General features: G+C 35.9%; 2 protein-coding genes and 1 long non-coding RNA gene across 3 annotated transcripts in view; all 3 read left to right on the forward strand.

The window, feature by feature from the left end:
• Positions 1–2,319, forward strand: part of LOC129425887 (sialic acid-binding Ig-like lectin 13) — a 57,069-nt gene extending 54,750 nt beyond the window's left edge. Inside the window, exons 6-8 of the mRNA XM_073863676.1 lie at positions 1,553–1,634; positions 1,723–1,765; positions 1,902–2,319. Coding sequence (XP_073719777.1) covers positions 1,553–1,634; positions 1,723–1,765; positions 1,902–2,150 — 374 coding nt within the window. The 3' untranslated portion in view covers positions 2,151–2,319. The remainder of the gene's footprint in view (positions 1–1,552; positions 1,635–1,722; positions 1,766–1,901) is intronic.
• Positions 2,320–14,686: 12,367 nt separating this feature from the next.
• Positions 14,687–16,668, forward strand: LOC129425914 (uncharacterized). Its single transcript, XR_012367993.1, has 4 exons — positions 14,687–14,868; positions 15,254–15,325; positions 16,342–16,427; positions 16,557–16,668. It is a non-coding gene; the product is annotated as an uncharacterized lncRNA (long non-coding RNA).
• Positions 16,669–16,789: 121 nt separating this feature from the next.
• Positions 16,790–19,947, forward strand: LOC141362077 (uncharacterized). Its single transcript, XM_073863875.1, has 6 exons — positions 16,790–16,967; positions 17,344–17,667; positions 17,856–18,119; positions 18,423–18,504; positions 18,593–18,635; positions 18,993–19,947. Exons 1-6 carry the CDS (start codon positions 16,790–16,792, stop codon positions 19,239–19,241), a joined length of 1,140 nt encoding a protein of 379 aa, XP_073719976.1. The 3' UTR covers positions 19,242–19,947.
• Positions 19,948–21,516: the final 1,569 nt, after the last annotated feature.

A 21,516-nucleotide genomic window follows, 5' to 3' on the forward strand; every position in this document is an offset into this window, starting at 1 on the left:
TTTATTACTCAAATAGAAATTAAACATTTGATAATAGCAGCACACATCCCTGCCATAGAATCAATACATTAAGTCCTGTAAAACACTTTTCGCGTAAGAAGCATGCAGTATGTACAAAATCACTGTATCCTAACATATTATCAGACACTTTCAGAAAAACTGATTAATGGCTGAATGTGTATAGTACATTTTAATTGTACAATGGCATTTATAAACATTCACTTTATGTGATGTTTCATCCACACCACTTGGTGTCAGTGAAGTCAGTTTAACATAAAAATAACTGAATGTGTTTTTAATAATAATCTGTCTGAAATCATTTACCCTGCAGATTCACCACAACCTCCTGAGCTTATATTCAGTCCAAATGTGTCTAAATATGTGATGGAGGGCACTGCAGTGAATCTGATCTGCTCTGCTGAAGCTCCCTGCCCCAAACAACCTCCTACATTATCCTGGACTAACATCCCCAAATTTGCCAACATTATAACACAGTTACAGGAGAAACCTGATAAAACTCATTCAGTGAATTCAACAATGACCTTTAATGCTTCATACATGGATCACAAGATGAACATCTCCTGCACTGTAACATATCCAAGAAACATCTCCAATAACACAACTGTGAACAGCACAGTAATGCTACAAGTTTTATGTAAGACAATTCATGTATCTGTGTTAAAAACATGCAAGTAAATATTGTGTCTCGATGTTTAATGGCTGTTATGTGCTTTTCTCCCAAGTTGCTCCAAAAGAGACTCGTATCATTATTAAACCATCTGCTTCAGTCACTGTGGGAACTAATGTAATCTTGAACTGCCAAAGCAAAGCAAGTCAGTCAAATAACATGACGTACACCTGGTACAAACGTGGACAGGAAACACCTTTAGCACAGGAAAAGAAGATGAGCTTCATTGTAACTCATAATAATACAGGATGGTATTTCTGCACAGCACTGAATAAATTTGGCAACCAATCATCAGAAGAGATTCAACTGTTAATCACAGGTAATATTTATCAGAAAACATTCAACATACAGACCTTTTAAAAAGGTACCATCCCAGTGACAGCATTTGTAAATAATGCAAGTAAATATTGTTTTAAATATTTAATGACTGTCATCTGTGCTTTTTTCTCAAAGTTCCTCCAAAAGAGACTCATGTAATTATTAAACCATCTGCTTCAGTCACGGTGGGAACTAATGTAACTTTCACCTGCAAAAGCAAAGGCAGTCCATCAATAAACATGACATACATCTGGTACAAACGTGGACAGGAGACACCTGTATCACAGGAAAGGAAGATGAGCTTCATTGTAACTCATAATAATACAGGATGGTATTTCTGCACAGCACTGAATAAATATGGCAACCAATCATCAGAAGAGATTCAACTGTTAATCACAGGTAATATTAGAAAACATTCAGCATACAGAAGTTTACTCTTATAGTTTTGGAGATGATCGCAGTTATACTCTTAGTCATTTATGCCCATCTTTGTGTTTGTACTGTATGATGTTATTTCTGAAAAAGTGTCCCACTTTATTATTTTAGGATCCTTTAAAGCTGTGATTTATGGCTGTATAGGAGGACTTTTGGCTTTGCTTGTGATTTCTGCAGTATTTTATTATATGAGGTAAAGATATAATAATAGATGTTATCCTTAGGTTTCATAATAAGCAAAACACACAAATGTATTAACTGTTGATTGTATTCTGTATCAGGACAAAGACATTGAGTCAGACCAACACCAGAAGAAAAGATCAGGTGGGTGTACAGTAACATTAAACAAGCACTTTAATTTTAAAGATAAAAATATTTAAATCATTATTTCTAAAGGAACTAAGACTTTTTTTGTTTTAATATAAATATTGATTTATTTTTCTGTGATTTGTCTCCTCAGACCGCAGATAAAAATGAAGACATGCCGGAGATCTATTATAACAATTCTATTGAGATCAACATGAAGAGTATATTGTCTGAGAAAGAAACTGATGATGTCCACTATGAAGAGATTGACTTCTACAAACCACACACCAAACACATAAACAAGAAAAACCCAGAGACAGAGTATGCTGAGATTCAGAGAAAGAGACAAATCAACAGTGTTCAGAAACAAGAGGAACTCTACAGTCAGGTCAAGATAAAGTGAATGAATGAACTCTTCAATAACATTGTACAATTACCCAGATTAATAAGAAATTTCACATTATGATGTAATAAAGTGTATGGATGCAATAATTCAGATAGATAGATGCAGGCCTAAATATGCAGGGACTTAAAAAATAGATGTATTTTAAAACAAATTCTGAATTTAATAGGCAACCAGTGAAGAGTCCTCAGAAGAGGAGATGGATCATTTTATGTGCCAATAGCGTTAAGATTAGCACCATCTCTGACTATTTTAAGTCCCTTTAAAAACTTATCTGTAATTTTCCTTTTCTTTTTAATATTGTTTCATTTAAATTGTTTTTATTATTTTCTGTTTAGTATTTTAGTTTTAGTATTATTTTCTCTATGTATTTTTACTCACATTCTTTTATTGCACTTGGTCAGTGTGGCTGTTTTAAGTGCTATATAAATAAAGTGAACTTGAATAACAAAGTATAAGTTTGGTTATGAATCTGCACTTCTCTTTCTTTGGAAATACCACAATGACTGATTTTTGATTTTGTGGTATTGTGTCTTTTTGTAAGGTTGTTTTGTTTGATAAAATCATGGACAGTTTTATAAACAGCAATTGCTTCTAATGCATATTTAACATAAACACCTCGGTTAAATCTTGACCACTTACAGAGTTCAGAGATAGCAGACTAGTAGCGTCTGACTGGTTATAGATGTATTTTACACTGATACAAAATTCCTCTGTGAGTCGTTTCTAAAGATTTTAAATGTTTGATGATTACCAAGACAAAGTATAACAGGAAAACAGGACAACTTTAGGAGTGAGCAATGGTCAACATCAACAACACAGATTCAGATCAAATAAACTGTAACTAGTTAATCCTCCACATTAAAAATACACACTGTACTGTGTATAAAAGGTCAGATGTGTTATTGCATTTTGCAACATATTTTTCTAAGGCCATATGTCAACGTGATCTCATGAGAATACGTGTGTATTTTTACGTTTCAGTGTGGTTGTACAATACGTACATTTACTTACGTTTAAAACACACTGAAACGTACAATATCGACGTTTTGACAGGACTAATACGTAAATTATTTACGTATTTACAGCTTTACAAACGTACAAATTTGTACGTAAGTTATGCCTATAGGGAATGTGGAGTTGACGTCACGCTGTGTTGGATTATGTGTAATCCGCCATCTTTGCAGGCACGCGTCCTATCCCGCTGTATTTGAGTTCATGTATTGGAGGTTGTTTTTGTATTTTCTGTCGAGATTTTAATAAACTTCGATATGTTTGGTCAGTACTGCTCGATCAAGCAAGTCACGCGATCGTTCAGGGAGGAAACTGAACAACGGAATACGTTTTTCCAGCTTTTTTCGTGGAAATAATAAAGGAAGCCGGTGCAGGAGCTGACGAAAAGACGCCGGATCGCGTGGTTTGCATGCTGTAATCAGGAGAAAAACGTTTACTTTTCAAAAAAAATCCCTGCATCAGCGAGAGTGTGTTCGCTGCATTTTCAGTCATTCAGTAATTTGTGATTAATAAAAGCAGAACCACTTAAATTGTCTTGTTTTTATGCTAACACTGTCAAACTAACTTGCAAATGTAAGTTATTGATTGATTGATTCATTCATTTCTGATCACCCTAAACACATGAGTTATAAAAATAAATATTTAGACAATTTTGACGATTGTAACACATATTTTTTATTAAATGCAACTGCTCAAACCCACTGCTTGTGACTCTTTAAATGACAACGTTAGCTAAATATTTAGCATTTTGTTTGTTTTAATAACTTGGCCAAAACAGAAGTGCCATCTTTTGAACATGTGTTAATTCATCGCGCAGAATACAACGGAGAAATTATTTTATAGAATCATTAAGGTACGTAGGTATTAACACATTGTCAGTAAATAGCTGGTTTGCCAACCATAAGACTCCAAAAGAAGAAGTGTCACTTTACTATAAGCTTGAAGGGATTTATAGCTCTTAAACTCCTGCAAAGTGTAAATAAAGTCCTGCAAAAACAAGGTAATTGACCAGATATGTAAGCGGAGGTCCGTAATCCAGTCTTGGGCTGCTAAATCATATGGATCTATGTTGTTTATTCGTCCAAATAAAGTTTTTTGGCAGTAGCATTTAGTTTCTCCCGATAGGGTCCCTTCTCTTGTTCCTTCAACTTCTCGATATCTTCCGTTTTTCTTCAAATTTACCTAGTTTTAGCTTAACGTGCCCAGAATTAAATGGCATAGCGGTCGTCGGTGCCTCTAAACATGGCGCCCACGTCCCATAATGCAACACTGCGGTGACGTACATTAACATTCCCTATTCATAAATATTAAAATCGCGGGCATTGGCGTTTCTCATAACAATGTTTTTAGTCATATTTTCTTCCTTATTTAAGACAGTTTACCCACTTACCTAATGAAATGATTATGATATTCAGAAAATTTCACAATATTTAACATTTTAAAACTTTAAAATTAATAGCATTTCTGTATTTATATTTATTTTGTTTGCCATGACACACAAAAACGCGTTTTCTCCTCCTGTATTCTATGCAATACGTTATTATTACTACTAAGCAATAATTACAACATAAATATACAAAAGATGTTACTTTTATTCATTTGCTGTAATCCACATCTTTATAATGCATATGATTGCGAGGTACAGATCCAAATTCAACCCTTTATCCAGCGATTTTGATCCGAGTTCTCATCAGCAACCGTAGTCAGATCGCGCATTCGTTAATGTGAATTCAAATATCCCGCCTCAAGAAGCTTTACGACACATTGCTTTACGGCAGTGATATCAAAAGTTCATTGGCTCTTTGAGTGCCACGTCACATATTTGCGTCATTTCCATTTCCGTTGGTGTACGTTTGAAATGAAAAAAGCGCGCCGTGACAGAGGGAAGCCGGATCAACGCTGATCAAACTCTTGGATTAATAACTTTAATACTTCTCTTTACTTTACTTCATATACTCCAGAGAGGACCTTGGCTGCAGCACATCGTCATTTTAACTACTTTTGGAACTGATTTTAATATTCGCAATAAATAAGTTGTTGTGATCACACACTTGTCTGTCTGTTATGATTTTTTGAAACAGTAACGTTAAATGATTTTATTAAACTGTTTTGCGTAGGACTGTAGCACCTTAAAATATCTTTGAATGCTATATTGTTACTAATATGTTCCTAAACATTATCTGTCCATTACGTTGCATAATTTAAAAAGAATACATTACGTATTTAAACATTTTGTATAAAAAGATTTTGGGTTTAGGGTAAGGTTTGGGGTAGGGTTAAGGTGGTAACATATCGCTAAAATGGTTAAAAAGAAATTATACAGCAATCTTTATGGAATGAAATATACGTAAATGTTCTACGTTTTTTAGCTGTCAAAACGTAATAATGCTACGTTTAAATGTTGTAAATACGTCTATATTGTACGTTTTAGCATCTTTTAACCGTACAAAAAATACGTTTTTAGTTGTTTAAAGTTACGTGTAAATACTACGTATTAACAGTGAGACCAGGCTGCATTTGTAGGCCTACTTTGAATGCACTGCATTTCTTTTCTTTTATCAATGTGTGAAACCAACATGCTCGGTCTTCCTAAAACGCTTTGTCGAACATCCTTACAATGACCTTTAATGATTTTAATCTGAGTTGGTTACATTTACTCAAATATATTATTCAATATGTCAAAATCAACCTAAATACTTTGGGTTACACCAGGGAAACTATTCAGTCAGATCAATACAATACATTTTAAATACTATATGCTTATTGTTTGATCATGAGAATAAATGTTTACCTGGTGGGACCTGATATGTACACACTTGTAATTGCTGGTTGTTTGGGAGGAGTTCTGGCTGTGTTTCTGTTTTCTGTTGTTTTAAGTATGAGGTTAACTCATTTTCATCATGATGAACTGACTCATAGTTTAAATCTAATGTTTTTTTTTAACACACAAACCACAGTGGAAATATTTTGCACATAAGCCTCTTAAATAGATCCTGAGAGACAAATTTATCTGCCACATTTAGTAGATAAAGATCTGCTCAACAGATGAGATCAGTGCTTTAGATGAGTCATTTAAACCCATATGTGCATATATATACTGTACTGTACCAAAACACTTAAGGCTGTAATTGCTTCCAAAAGGGCTTTAACTAAATAATGAGTAAATTTTATGAATACTGCATCCATCAAGTTTTTGGGCATCAATTTAATTTCAAGGCTTCACTGCCTAAGAAAAAAATCGATGGAACCATCTTGGTCGGACTGCACAAATTGTTCCAAAAAAACGAACTTCTGTCACTGCTTGGTCACCTAAACTTTGCTATATGCATAATTCTGCAAGGTCACCCCTTCGTTGTGCGTCTCCTCGCCCTTGCGTATTCAGTTTATGCACTGGAAGACTAAATTATTTTATTAAGCGAGTGCAAAAACAAGCTAAGCCTTTGGATAACTTTCCTTAATCAGTGGAATGGCTTAACTTTTTTCTACGACAGTTGGATCTCTCTCCCCCTTGACATTAACCTGTTCACAGTGCAGCCCCCTAAATTGCTTTTGCGGGATTTCACAAGGACGTTGGTTTGCGTCTTCCTGCCCCCCCCCCCAGCTTCTAGTCACACCTCAGTCCTCAGTTATCTCAGCCATTTTGAGCTCTATTCAATCGTCGTCACAGATTCCTAATGGGGAAAGACATTGTCCATTGTGACAACAAAGCCAGTGTACACTGAATTAACAAAGGTCTTTCTCGCTTCCCTGCATTAATGCCATTTTTTAGATGCCTACTTTGGATTTCCACATGCGATCAGTTCATCAACATTCCAAGCTCCAAATACAGTATCATATCACTGACTCTCTTTCCCATTTCTCCTTTCAGAAATTCAACACCAGTCTTTCATTATTCTCAGCTGATCTTCCCATTAATCACCCATTAAAACCAATTCTGAACACTTTTATCAATACCATCCTCCAAGCAGTTTCACCTAGAACCATCCAAACGTATTTCAAAGCATGGAAAACTTTCAAAACTTTCACCTCTTTTACAACCTGCTGTTTCCAGATTTTTCGCTTGTATCTATAACGTCATTCATATCTCACTTTAACAGTGTTAAAGGCCTCCAAGCAGGGTCCATAAAAAAGCGGCAAAATCGGCATGCGGCTTCAGCTTTTCTCTTGTATTGAAAGCGTTTTGGCAGCATTTAGTGCAAATATGTTTATCTTCAACGGCGCCTGCCATGAAGTGCCATGTCCGGTGAAGGGACCTAATTTTTGGTGAACGAGGAAGGTGTGTGGAGCAACTCCGCTTCACCTCTGTAACCGCCCCCGTTTTGCCGCTTTCAGCATGTCTCCTATTGAAAAAGAACGAAACACTCGGGGTTGCCGCGTACCGTGTGAAACAGCCTTTAGAGTCGTACACTCATGTTCGTGGGTTCCCCGTTTGCAGAAGGCTGGGTCTATCCCTGTGTCCCAACCCCTTTGAGGCAATAAGCTTTGTCGAATGCTGTGACAGCCCTCCCAGTTGAACTAAGGCAGTGTGATGCTTTGGGCATTCATTTGGAGGACCACTTACCTAAGCATTGTTACAGACCATGTTCCCTGATGGCATTGGCAAAGCTAAAATGGTTTAGGAATGGTTTAATCCCATGTAATAATTAACATTCAACATACAGAAGGTTACTTTTATATTTTTGGAGAGGATCACAGTTATACTCTTAGGGATGGTTTCCCGGATAGGAATTATCTTAAGCCTGGACTAGGTTTTAGTGTAATTAGGAAATATAACCAGTTTTAACAAACATAACTTACTAAAAACATTACTTGTGTGCATTTTAAAGCAAAACAAAGGGCACTGATGTATTTTAAGATATGACAGTGCAAGATGTTTTTAGTTTGGACAGCTCTTACATTTATTTTAGTCTAGGACTAGTCAAATCTCTGTATGGGAAACCGCCCCATTTATGCAGCATCTCTGTCTTTGTACCGAATGATGTTATTTCTGAATAAGTGTTGCACTTTCTTATTTTGTTATTTTAGCCATTTGTGTGGCAATGGTGCCTTATTGTGTGACCGCTAAAATACACTTGAAAAATAGAGCAATGAAAACAAGGTCATTTTCTTTTTTAAGCGGGGTTTCCTTTCTCGAAGGGTCTCTTTCGTCAGGCTTGGCTGTGCAGGATCGCTTCTAGAGTTTATCTGTTTTTTTTAGGGGCTGATGTAAATGTTTTGTTTAATAATATGATTGGATTTTATACTAACCTTAATGCAGTATTAATTAAAATTAACATTTTTTTTAATACAGTATTGTATTAAAAATATGTGTATAACATCTGTGTGCATTTACATTTGTACCTTTAATATATTCTGTGCATGACTGCATTTTACACCCACAACATGTTTCCAATAAATGAACATAATGATCAAACATGATATGGTTTTAAAGTATATCTTCAATGGGTGTTAAGAACTGTGTAGCTAAACAAGGGGTGATTTTTAACAGTGGATAGTAGTAAACGTTTTTTATAATATTACACTACATGCAGATTGCCATCTATCAGTAAATGTACTCACCTTTGACATTTGCTCTGTGCCTTGGCCACAGAATGAACTTGAAAAGGCGCTAACACACAGACTTAAAGACGGGGCAAAGCCTAAGCCTGTCGCTTGGCCGGGTGGGGAGGCTTGAGACCATTGCAGGGCAGACTAAGCCCACCCAAGCCCCCCCCAACACTGGGCCTGACAGTAGTTTGTTCACATAAATACTTAAATTATCCCAAATGTTTGAATTCAGAGAATTAGCCGTTTTAAAAAGCACTTTGCTCCAGTCACTTGCCACTTGTCTTTGACTTCATGTGTCATCGTTCAGATCATTCAGCCTATAACAGTATCTATAACTGTAATAGGACTGTTGTGTCACTGTTGTGATACTTTGATGTCATAAGCCAGTCAATCTGCGTGTGTGGAAGATAGCAGGGGCTACAAATCCAAGATTATGTGTGCACGTGTGCCACATCCATTTAGCTCTTGTGCGTGGATTATAATACAAATGTATTTTTCAGATTTACAGCGCTTGTACCAGCTATGATTAGCCTGGGTGCCGGCAGATCTTAGCCCCGCCCACAACATTTTGAAAATGGGAAGATGGGTCTGGGTTTTTTTCTGTTGAGGAGCTTCTATGCGAAACCCAAAGCTGGTCGACCAATCAAATTGTCAGGGCGGGCTTTATACGATGAGGGACAGATGATCAACAGTAACGTAATCAACCACGTCACCAAAGAGCACGTGTGTTGAATCTGTTTACAACAAAATGGCTGCTGCTTGAGAATTCAAATGTGATTCTGACATTGAGTCTCTTCTAAAAGATATTGACAGAGCAACAGAGAAATGCAATCAAGGCATTTGTTGATCGGAAAGATGTTTTTGCCGTCCTTCCTACGGGATTCGGCAAACGTTTCATTTATCAACTAGCTCCGATGGGCACTATGAAGACGGGACATGAAAACCTTATTGTCATTGTTGTTTCTCCTTTGGTTGCACTTATGGAGGAACAAGTTAAAGAAGCAACTGAAATGGGTATCACGGTGATGCAACTCGGCGTGCATGACTTGATGGATATAATTAGCGGTCGTTGCCAGCGTCTTTTCGGAAGCCCGGAATCGTGGCTGCTGAATAAGTGGAGGGACATGCTCGGCTCCGATATTTTTTTAAGCCAACGTAATGGGTATCGTCGTTAAAGTTCACCTAACGTACAAATGGTAAGAGATAGTCTGACTGTATGACTTAATACTTAATGTTGTGATATAAATGAAATGTTGTAAACATAGTAAGTGTTGATGTACGTTCGCTTACTCAGACTTAGTATAATCACAATGTTAGTGTCATTGTAGCGAAATAACTAGCAGTTTGGTCAGGCTGCTAAAGACGCCATTTCAACATACATCACACACTCCGTTGCTCTGATTGGTCTTAGGTCTATCCAATTGAGTGCAGAGGCATTTTCGGTTGAGACACGCCCCATAATCATAACCCAATGGAGAGGTATCAGACTCAAATTCTGACTAGAATTGAGTATGACAATGTCAGGCTAAGCTATGATGGGATTTCATAATAAACATTAACAAGCCAGTCAAAACAGCACACTCGTGTCACTCACAATACGACTACCGTTCGCATTAGAGGCAGAGGTTTTACACAAAAGAGCTCAAAGATGCCAGTGCCCACATTTACTTAAAGGAACAGTATGTAGGATTGTGGCCAAAACTGGTATTGCAATCACAAAACTTGTGGCTAAAACTGGTACTGCAATCACACAACTGGTGGCCAATACACAAAATGACAACATAAACATCAGTTGAGGGCCGCAACTCCACTTTTTAAATGACAATATCCTGGCCGGACCACTGTTGTCAGTGATAAAAGTATTTGAAATGAAAATGATTTCTTAATGTCTAGAGACATATCAGGGCCATTTTATAATTAATTGATATAAATTTCTTACATACTGTTCCTTTAAAAAAGTGGATATACCAATGTTGTTTAGTAACCTCTAGTGGAGAAAAAACATTGTGACTGTAAGGTAAAACCTTGAATGCTCTTTTATTTTTTCGCCCCTTTCTTTTTCTTTTTCTTTTTTCGATTTTCCTAGAAAGTTTTTCTATGGATGAGAATCATCTACTTACGTCTCTGAGTATCATGAATATATGAAAATGTAATGTTTCTGTAAATAGTGCATTTTAATTGTATGTGGCTTTGATAAACATTCACTTTATGTGATGCTGCATCCACACCACTAGGTGTCAGTGAAGTCATATCATATCATTGCTTACACACTAAAATTAAACTTTTCCCACAATTAGCAAAACCTTACACTCAATAATGATAGCATTATTGGCCAAAACCAATTGTTTTATATCTCTCTCTTGTTTTTATGTGAATATGGGCCCCCTTCCTCCTTGTATTTCCCGACCCTTAATCCTATGTAGAGAATAATACATGAAAAAATCTACTGTAAAGAATATACTTTTGGTTTACATGTTTATAGTTTTGTTGTATGCTAATGTTTACAACAGTAATTTTTGGGCTAATAAATATTTTCTGTTTCTACATTGCATTGGCGTTTCCTGTGTACTTGTTACCCCTCTCAGCAGATTACTTTCACTGTAGAACATTGTATTGAAATGTAGATATAAGCCTATGAAAGACCAAAGAGCTTTAGATTCAGAACAGCAGTGTTTACATGGTATATACAAAAATGTATTATTATGACGGAAGTGTTTGCCATTTGATGTGTTTATGGCATTTTGAACGCAGTGTTGCATTTTGAGGTGAGCTACTTTGCATGTTGTGTGTGCAGTTTTGAGAATTGTGTGTAGAGTTTTGAAAAAAGGAGACTTGGTTTTGAAAACGTGTGTAAGCAATTGGTAAAAACTGTAACAGTATTTGTCAAATGTGTTGTTATAGCAGATGTTCTGGATGTTGTGTTTTCCATTTTTAAGGTAGTGTCTAATGCAGGAGTGGGAAACCCTGGGTCCTGTAGGGCCACTGTCCTGCAAAGTTTAGTTCCAACCCTTATCAAACACACCTGCATTCCATTTCCAAGTAATCCTGGAGACTTTGGCTGAATCCGAAATCACATACTTACTGAGTAGGTATTGAATTTCACTGATTACCTACTTAACAAGTGCTAAGACAGTACGTACGTTTGTGTTAGTATGGACAGCATCCACCATGTTGACGTTATCATGTGACCTATAACTAGGGTTGCCACCTGTCCCGGTTTTACCGGGATTGTCCTTTTTTTTAATAACCTGTCCCGGGAAATTTGTCAACTCTCCCGGGACACTGAATGTCCTGGTTTTCGAAAAAGCTATGTGAATATGTTATTTAGCGCGGCAGAGACGGAGTGTGTGCCTCAGTAAGCGCATGTAAGACAAAGAGCATCCTGATTGGCCTCTTTCGGTAAATCAACCAATCAATTGTCAGTGTGGGCGGGCTTTTATCTCTTCTCAGAAACAGGAGCGCCCCAAAAGCGAAAATATAAGACACGTGTACGAAAGTGTACCCCTGTCTTATAAGCGTTAAAAATAATGACAATCTTGCACAGTGAACAGTTTGTAACAGTGACATATGGGTTAAATGATTGTAAAAGACATGTTGAGGTGAGTTCAACAAGTTTCATTTCATGTGCATTTGCAGGCCGGCGAGTTGCTATTTAGACCTGTTTAAATGGAATATAAATAAAACAGTTTACATAAATGGTATAAGCAGCTTATATAAATTGTAAAAGTGATTTACCTATTTAAACTTAATTAACAAATAATTGGGTAACACTTTACAAGGTTCATTAGTTTACTACATTAGTTAACATTATTACACGGCGCTCTGGAATGCTTGATTCTGATTGGTCAGTTGAGACATTTGCAGGTTCGTTCTTTTCAAATAATAACCGCTCCAAAGTAATAACGCATAGCCGGTACTACTTGCACAAGTAAAATCGCTCCGCGCCAATAAAGATCAATAAAGATTACTGTCTGTTTGGCGCCATCTTGTGACAAACACTCGACAACCACGACAAGACACAGACAGCTTACTGAGACTGAACTTGACAAAATAGAGAAGCCATCACACACACAAAAATACAGAATGGGCATTAAAACTTCTCAAAGACTGGCTAAAAGAGAAAAAATGGAGACAGACAAGTATGAAGCAGAGGATCTTAATAAGGTATTACGATCATTTTATGCATCTGTGCAAAGTTTCGCGGAAGGATAAAAATGTGAATTTAAAACAAATATGCCAATAAAACGTTTCAAATTCATATTCATGTCCAGTTTTTTTTCTTATGTGGCAAGTAGCCGTGTAATAAGCGGGATAATGTAGAGGCAGCCGGTAGTTATTGGGAAATAAGTGAGCAAAACAATTGTTCGGGTCATTGATATGTCCAGGTTTTTTATCAGACCTGGGTGGCAACCCTACCTATAACGTAGTAGACTTGTTCGAGTTGCGCGGAACCACAAAAACCGACAGGAGGATGACATCACAATACCGCAAGAGATATTTTGGTCTCCGGTCAATTGCTTTGCATCATGGGAAAGCTGGGATGGAAGTGTCCATCCGATGCTTGCTTTCAAATCTGGGCGGACTCAGCAGGGTATCCGGGGATTTTTTCGCCTACTGATTTAATGAATACTAGGTATTTGGACATACTACTCTGTTCAGGTACTATTTCCCCTACTATTTTTTAGGTAAGTAGGTGGATTCGGACAATATTTAAGTACAGGTGGCTCTGAATCTCGTGAGAAAAAGTCCAAAATCCTAGTAATTCTCCCCTTTTACGTTTACTGAGGTTTCGAACATACTACTCGTTTGCCTACTGCTTTTTGCCTACTATATAGTATTGCAGTATGCAGTTTCGTATTTAGCTAGAGAATTGATTTTTCAGGTGTGTCTAATTAGGGTTAAAAAACTAAACTCTGCAGGACCCTGGCCCTCCAGGATCAAGATTTCCCACCCCTGGTCTAATGGATGCTCTGTTTAATATTATAGACTTATGTGTGTATGATTTGAAACTAAGTTTAGTTTGATTTTGAGTACAGGTGAATTGGTTTTGAAGAAAAAGTTTGATTTTGCTAGAAGAGTCAGGGGTTTTGTGAATTTTGTTTGAAAATTTGGATTTGTGTTAAAGGTTTTGAGAAAGTGAGTGATGGTTTCGAAAAATGTGTTAGCAATTCAGAAAACTGTAATATCAATATAATTTTTTATGTTATTTCACAGGAAGTGTCCCCATAAACCAGGGGTGGGCAACTCCTGGTCCTGAGGGCCAGTGTCCCTGCAGAGTTTAGCTCCAAGCCTAATCAAACACAGCTGAAAAATCTAATTGAAGTCTTCAGGACTGTTTGGAAATGACATTCAGGTGTGTTCGATTAAGGTTGAAGCCAAACTCTGCAGGACTGTGGCCCTCGATGCCCACCCCTGCCATAAACTGAACAGCTTAAATGGTACTAATGGTACTTCTTCATAGATTAATCATTAAAGAATGCCAACGCGTGTTTGTTACATTGGGGTTACTGATTGGGGTAGGTTAGGGGAATAGCCCTTATGAAAATTAACCATGGTTTACAGTTAAAACAAAAAAACCATGGTAACCACAAAATAACACAAGTTTTCAAAAACCATAGTTAAACCATGGTTAGTGTAGTAAAACCATAGTTTTGCTGATTGTAATCAATACACAAAAAAATCATGGTTACTACACTTTTACCACAATAAAACCATGGTTAATGTTCGTAAAGGAGAATATACAGTTTGTACAGTATAAAATGCATTGTGTCTATGGAATCCCCATAAACCACATATGCCAATGTGTGTGTGTGTGTGTGTGTGTGTGTGTGTGTGTGTGTGTGTGTGTGTGTGTGTGTGTGTGTGTGTGTGTGTGTGTGTGTGTGTGTGTGTGTGTGTGTGTGTGTGTGTGTGTGGGTGGGGTGTGGGTGTGTGTGGGTGTGGGTGTGGGTTGTGTGTGGGTGTGTTTTGACACATTCAGACTTAGCGAAAACAGGCTGTGACTATTTCATCATCCACATTTTTAAAAAGCACTGTTTTGTTTATGAAGACTAACCCTAATCCACAGATTTTGCATTTCTGAATGCATTTCTCTCTGAAAGTGTGAAACCACTGCTTTTGGCCCCTGTGTGGTCTTCTGATTAGAGGTCCTATTTCGGTGAGTAATTTATCAGAGCCTGTGTTATCTTTAGATTGAGTTGCAAATAAGAGGACCTATTGTATATAGACAACATGGCATTGGTAAAGATTGTGTAATAGTTGCTGTAGTCAGCACTTGACAACTGAACTCTTCCCCATATAAAACATTTGATTATGAAGATAAAATGAATGCCTATATATATATATATATATATATATATATATATATACACAGACTCATACAACCTTATATTTTCTAATGATTATTTATGTTGTGTACTCTTGCTTGTTCTCTTGAATTCATTTCAGTTTCTTTTAAAAAGTTTGAAACAATTGCTTTTGGGCCGTTTCTTCCGGTGTGAGTTTGGCGAGTTGTGGTTTATTAAAGTCTGTGTCATCTTTAGATGGAGTTGCAGAAATGAGGAAGCTTTTAGACATTTATGCACTTGGGTTAAAACTGAAGATACTGTACAGAGGTAAGTATTATTTATTCTCAGTTATGAAGAATAATCTTACTATCTTAAACTATAGCGATGATGATTCATTTACAGAGGTCAAACATTTACACAAAATACATTTTTTAAGTTGATGTTTGTTTATTTTAGCTGCTAAATCATATACAGTTTTATTTAATTCAGGTTTTTTTGCAAAGCACTTTTCACAGTTATTCTGTCGCAAAGCACAATATAAAACACAAATCAGAAAAGAAAAAGTAAAAAAACAGGCGTTGTCTGAAGTCATTGTAACGCCGGTGTCATCTTTACAAATATGTAGTCATTTGATGGAGGCAGGGTCCAGACTGGGACTGGTGTGATTAGGATGCTCATAGGAACAGAAAATCACATATAGAGAAAAAACGAGCATTGGCTGCTTTTCGTAGCTTTTTAGGTAGATGATAATTATTAGGTTATTTACAAACATAACACAAAGTTACAGGATGCAATTATTTATATGCAAAGCTGCAATGATATTTCACTGGTTTTAAACTTTGCACTCTGTACATTTTTAAAGTAGTAGTTAGTAGTTGCAAGAAAAGTTTTGTCAAATAACCTTACAACATTATTGCATTTCATAATTTTTTTGAATTTAACTTTTTTGGCTATTTGTTAAATTGTATTATTTAATATATCAGAATCAACCTGAATAATTTGTGTTACACTAGGAAAAATGATTCAGTTAGATCTGGTACAATATACTTCATTACTATTCCTACTTGTAAACATAGCTTTGTATAGCATATACTCTGCTTATTGTTTGCTCTAAAGGCAAAATTTAAAATGCTTCCATATTCGTAAGATGCTTTGATAAAAGTGTCTGCTAAATGAACAAATGTAATAACAGATACACTGTTGCTCTTTAAGTTACAACTGTGAATATTTTATTACTTTTTATAAATGCAAACCATGAACACTATAAGTATCATGAATATATAACTGCATATAGAAATGTAATGTTTCTGATCTATTTATATACTGTATGTAATATCTGTTAGATCTCATGTATATGAAGTGATGTCTGGACTGCAGATCATCTCATTCATTATCATCATCAGCTCTGTGTTACTACAAACTCACTCAGGTCAGTCAATCTTTACATTGTGTGTTATTGTAAATAAGCAACAGGAAATGAAAAACTATACAGCTATACATGATAATAATGTGTATTGATCTCTCTTATACAGTCATTAATGTGTGTTCTATGTTTCAGCTGATGGTGATGTTGTTTACTCAGCTGTACTTCCACACACAGTAACAGCTCTGACAGACTCTTGTGTGATGATACCCTGCACATTCAATATCAATTCATTTGAGGAAAAACTGCAGGAAACAAAACAGATTTATGGGATTTGGCTGAAAAAGAGATCAGACTTTAGTAATGACGAGAATTCAGTAGTGTTTAACAGCAGTCAAAATATCATTCATGGATTCAGACACATAGAGATGATTGGAAACCTCACTAAGAGAAACTGCAGCACTGTCTTCTATAACATCATGATGAATCATTCAGACCCGTATTACTTCAGAATAGAAATGAACCCAAATGTGTTCAAAGCAACATTTAACACCAATAAACATAATGTACATGATTCAAGCAAGACTGTGAGGATTCATGTCATAGGTAAATGCCTGAACAATCATCTTACATATTGTGTAGTTTAACTGAGGTATCAGTTGATGAATTAGGTTTAACAAAACAACAAAGTGCTCAATTGTTGTTAGATATGACCACTCATCACTAACATAGAATTAAAACATGTGAAATACTCAGTGTAAAATGCATGTGTGTAAAACCTTATCTCTGTAGCATCACCTTAGACATTTTCACAAATGAATCTTTGTTGACTAACTGGACAGTGGCATTTGTATACATTTGTTTCCTTTAATGCTCTATTGACGATAGGTCCTAGTGAAGTCATACTGTATTAGGCAAAGCAAAATAAAAATTACTGAATGTATTTTTAATAATAATCTGTCTGAAATAATTTACCCTGCAGATTCACCACAGCCTCCTGAGCTTATATTCAGTCCAGATGTGTCTAAATCTGTGATGGATGGCACTGCAGTGAATCTGATCTGCTCTGCTGAAGCTCCCTGCCCCAAACAACCTCCTACATTATCCTGGACTAACATTCCCAAATCTGCCAACATTACAACACAGTTACAGGAAAAACCTGATAAAACTCATTCAGTGTTTTCCTCAATGACCTTCAATGCTTCATACATGGATCACAAGATGAACATCTCCTGCACTGCAACATATCCAAGAAACATCTTGAATAACACAACTGTGAACAACACAGTAATGCTGCGAGTAATGTGTAAGACATTTGGAGAAGTTTTGTGTGTCGTTTCTTAAGAATCTTTGTTGTTATTAAATATATATGCTTATGTTAATATTTAGTATATAATAATAATATTTAGTAGCAGGTAACGTATTAGGGTTAAATATCTAAAGTTAAATTTCTTGTGTGTCAATGTTTAATGGCTGTCATGCTTTTTTCCAAAGTTCCTCCAAAAGAGACTCATGTCATTATTAAACCATCTGCTTCAGTCACTGTGGGCACTAATGTAACTTTCACCTGCAAAAGTAAAGCAAGTCCATCAAATGACATGAAGTACATCTGGTACAAACGTGGACTGAAGACACCTTTATCACAGGAAAAGAAGATGAGCTTCATTGTAACTCATAATAATACAGGATGGTATTTCTGCACAGCACTGAATACATTTGGCAACCAATCATCAGAAGAGATTCAACTGTTAATCACAGGTAATAGTTATCAAAAAACATTCAACATAAAGAAGTTTAAATTTACATTCATGCATTTGGCAGAGGCTTTTATCCAGTGCGACTTACAATGATTTACAAGGTATGCATTTTTATCGGTATGTGTTCAAGCCCATGACCTTATCAAATAAGGCCATCTACCACTGAGCTATACATGAGCACAGGAGGGTTACTCTTATAGTTTTGGAGATGATCACAGTTGTACTCTTTGTCATTAATGCAGCATCTTTGTGTTTGTACTGTATGATGTTATTTCTGAATAAGTGTTGCACTTTATTATTTTAGGATCCTTTAAAGCTGTGATTTATGGCTGTATAGGAGGACTTTTGGCTTTGCTTGTGATTTCTGCAGTATTTTATTATATGAGGTAAAGATATAATAATAGATGTTATCCTTAGGTTTTATAATAAGCAAAACATGCAAATGTATTAACTGTTGATTGTATTCTGTATCAGGACAAAGACATCGAGTCAGACCAATACTAGAAGAAAAGATCAGGTGGGTGTACATCCATTTAACATAAACACTTTAAGTTTAAAGATAAAATATTTAAATCATTATTTCTAAAGGAATTAAGACTTTATAAAACTGTTAGCCACTGTTCCAAAAAAATCTATAATACATAATTAAAATAAATACAAATGAGGTATAAAAAACAAATATAAATATTGATATATTTTCCTGTGATTTGTCTCCTCTTATTTATGGGACCACAATGGAAATAAGTCTTTGGGCTTTATTGTGTTATCCCTGACTATTTATGTATTTTAATGTATGACTCGGAGTACTGTTTCATATTTTTATATTTAAGTGGTCAAATAAAATCAATCATAAAATCAATCAATCAATCCTCAGACCGCAGATAAAAATGAAGACATGCTGGATATCTCTTCTAACAATGCTATTGAGATCAACATGAAGAATGAAATGTCTGAGAAAGAAACTGATGAGGTCCATTATGGAGAGATTGACTTCTCCAAACCACACACCAAACACATAAACAAGAAAAACCCAGAGACAGAGTATGCTGAGATTCAGAGAAAGAGACAAATCAACAGTGTTCAGAAACAAGAAGAACTCTACGCCCAGGTCAAGAGAAAGTGAATGAATTAACTCTTTAATAACATTGTACAATTATTCAGATTAACAAGAAATTTCCCATTCTGATGATGTAACAACAAAGTGTAAGTTTGGTTATGAATCTGCACATTCTTTGTAAATACCACAGCTACTTTTTTTTTTTTTTTTTTTTGCTATTGTGTCATTTTTGTATTGCATTTGGTTTGATAAATTCATGGACATTTTTATACAAACAGCAATTGCTTTTAATGCATAACATAAACACTTTTTTTTTGTTAAATCTTGACCACTAACAGAGTTCAGAGACCTCTTAGTCCAGTAGTTTTGTTTTGTCTTAGTCCAGTCTGCAGTTTTTGATCCTTTGGCTGTTTGTTTCATTCACTTGTTTTTATTTATTTTTCCCCCTGTTCATTTGGACACCTGCTCTCTTTTTTATGGCTACGTCAGGTTTCGGGTTGGTCTACCTTCTCTGCAGCAGTATGTATTACCGGCATATCTGCACATTGGACTATTACCCTCTCAGATCTCTATTCAACAGGTGCTACCGTACACTGGATTTCCAGTTGGTCTCGAAGCCGTTTGGAGTTCATGGGATTTTTCCCACCCGAAACCTGACGTGAAGCATTGACCGTTGTCCGAGCACTACCAATTCTCTTGTGGAGTTTGCTTGTGCCCTTTTGCTTGCCTCAAACATTTTGTTTAAATAAAGCTTTTGTATTATTCACCTGCACTTGAGTCTCCTGCTGATCCTTGAAAATAACAGACTAGTAGTGGCTGACTGGTTATAGATTTATTTTACATTCATACAAAATGTCATTTCTATAGATTTTAAATGTTTACTGATGATTACCAAGACACAGTTTAAGAGGAAAACATTTTCGACTATTGTACGAGTGAGCAATGGCCAACAACACAGATTCAGATCAAACAAACTGTAAATATTAAATCCTCCACATTAAAAATACACTGTACTGTGTATAAAGGGTGAGATGTGTTATTGCATTTTGCAATATATGTTTCTAAGGCCATATGTAGGCCTACTTTAAATGCACTGCATTTCTTTTCTTTTATCAATGTGTGAAACCACCATGCTGGGTCTTCTGATTCTGAAAAGGCTTCATCAAATATCCTTACAATGACCTTTAATGGTTTTAATCTGAGTTGGTTACATTTACTCAAATATATTATTCAATATGCCAAAATCAACCTGAATTCTTTGGGTTACACCAGAGAAACTATTCAGTCAGATCAATACAATACATTTCAATATGCTAATACTATATATTAATGTTAAATGCTTTTCTATTTGTAAGTTGCATTGGATATAAGTGTCTGATTATTGATAAAATGTTAATGTAAAGAAATAAATACTGATGCACTTTTTAATAAATTTAAGTTTATCGGATGAATGAGAATCATCTTCATATGAGTTTTATGAATATATAACTGCCTCTGAAAATGTAATGCTTCAGATCTAACTATACTGAACAATCATCTTCTTACAGAATTTATTGTGTAGTTTAACTGAGGTATTGGTTAAGAAGTAGGAAGGAAGATGAATTGGCTGTTTTACAAAACCACAAGTCAAAGACAAAAACGTCAAGTGTTAATTACAGAAATTAGTAAACATTTAAAAATACCTCAATTATTTTTTAATAAATAAATAATAATGGCTGACTGTGAATAGTGCATTTTAATTATATGCATTTGAAAATCTTCACTTTATGTGATGCTGCATTCACACCACTAGGTGTCAATGAAGTCATATCAGGCAGTGCAACATAACAATAACTCAATGTATTTTTAAGAATAAACTCATTTAAATCATTTACCAGATTCACCACAACCTCCTGAACTTATATCCAGTCATAATGTGTCTAAGGGCGGTTTCACATTTGGTGCGATTGCCTGGTCCGAACCCGAGTGTGATTGCTCCCCCCTCCCCCTGCCCCCCATGGACTGTGTTCACATATTATTTTTGCATCCGAACCGCGGTACGCTTGCATCATCAAGCTGCAGCCGGCGCGTTCTCATGTTGCTTGGCAACCGCTGTAAACGAGAAGATGACAAGCGTGATTGATGAACTGCAAGCAGAGAGATGATTTCTGAATGCCTCCGCAAAAATTGAGGTCGACGGACAGCCCGTTGTCATCGAAACGACTTTAGTATGTTTGGGGCAGACAGACGCAAGTGCGTTTCTGTATTATTTCTTTGAAAACAAAACCAAAGGTTTAAAAATAAAAAAGAACAAAAGTCAAGCAAGCATTCTATGCATTTTGTTGTCAAGGTAAGTGCACGC

Source organism: Misgurnus anguillicaudatus, chromosome 25 (assembly GCF_027580225.2).
Source record: "Misgurnus anguillicaudatus chromosome 25, ASM2758022v2, whole genome shotgun sequence".
Taxonomy (NCBI): Eukaryota; Metazoa; Chordata; class Actinopteri; order Cypriniformes; family Cobitidae; genus Misgurnus; species Misgurnus anguillicaudatus.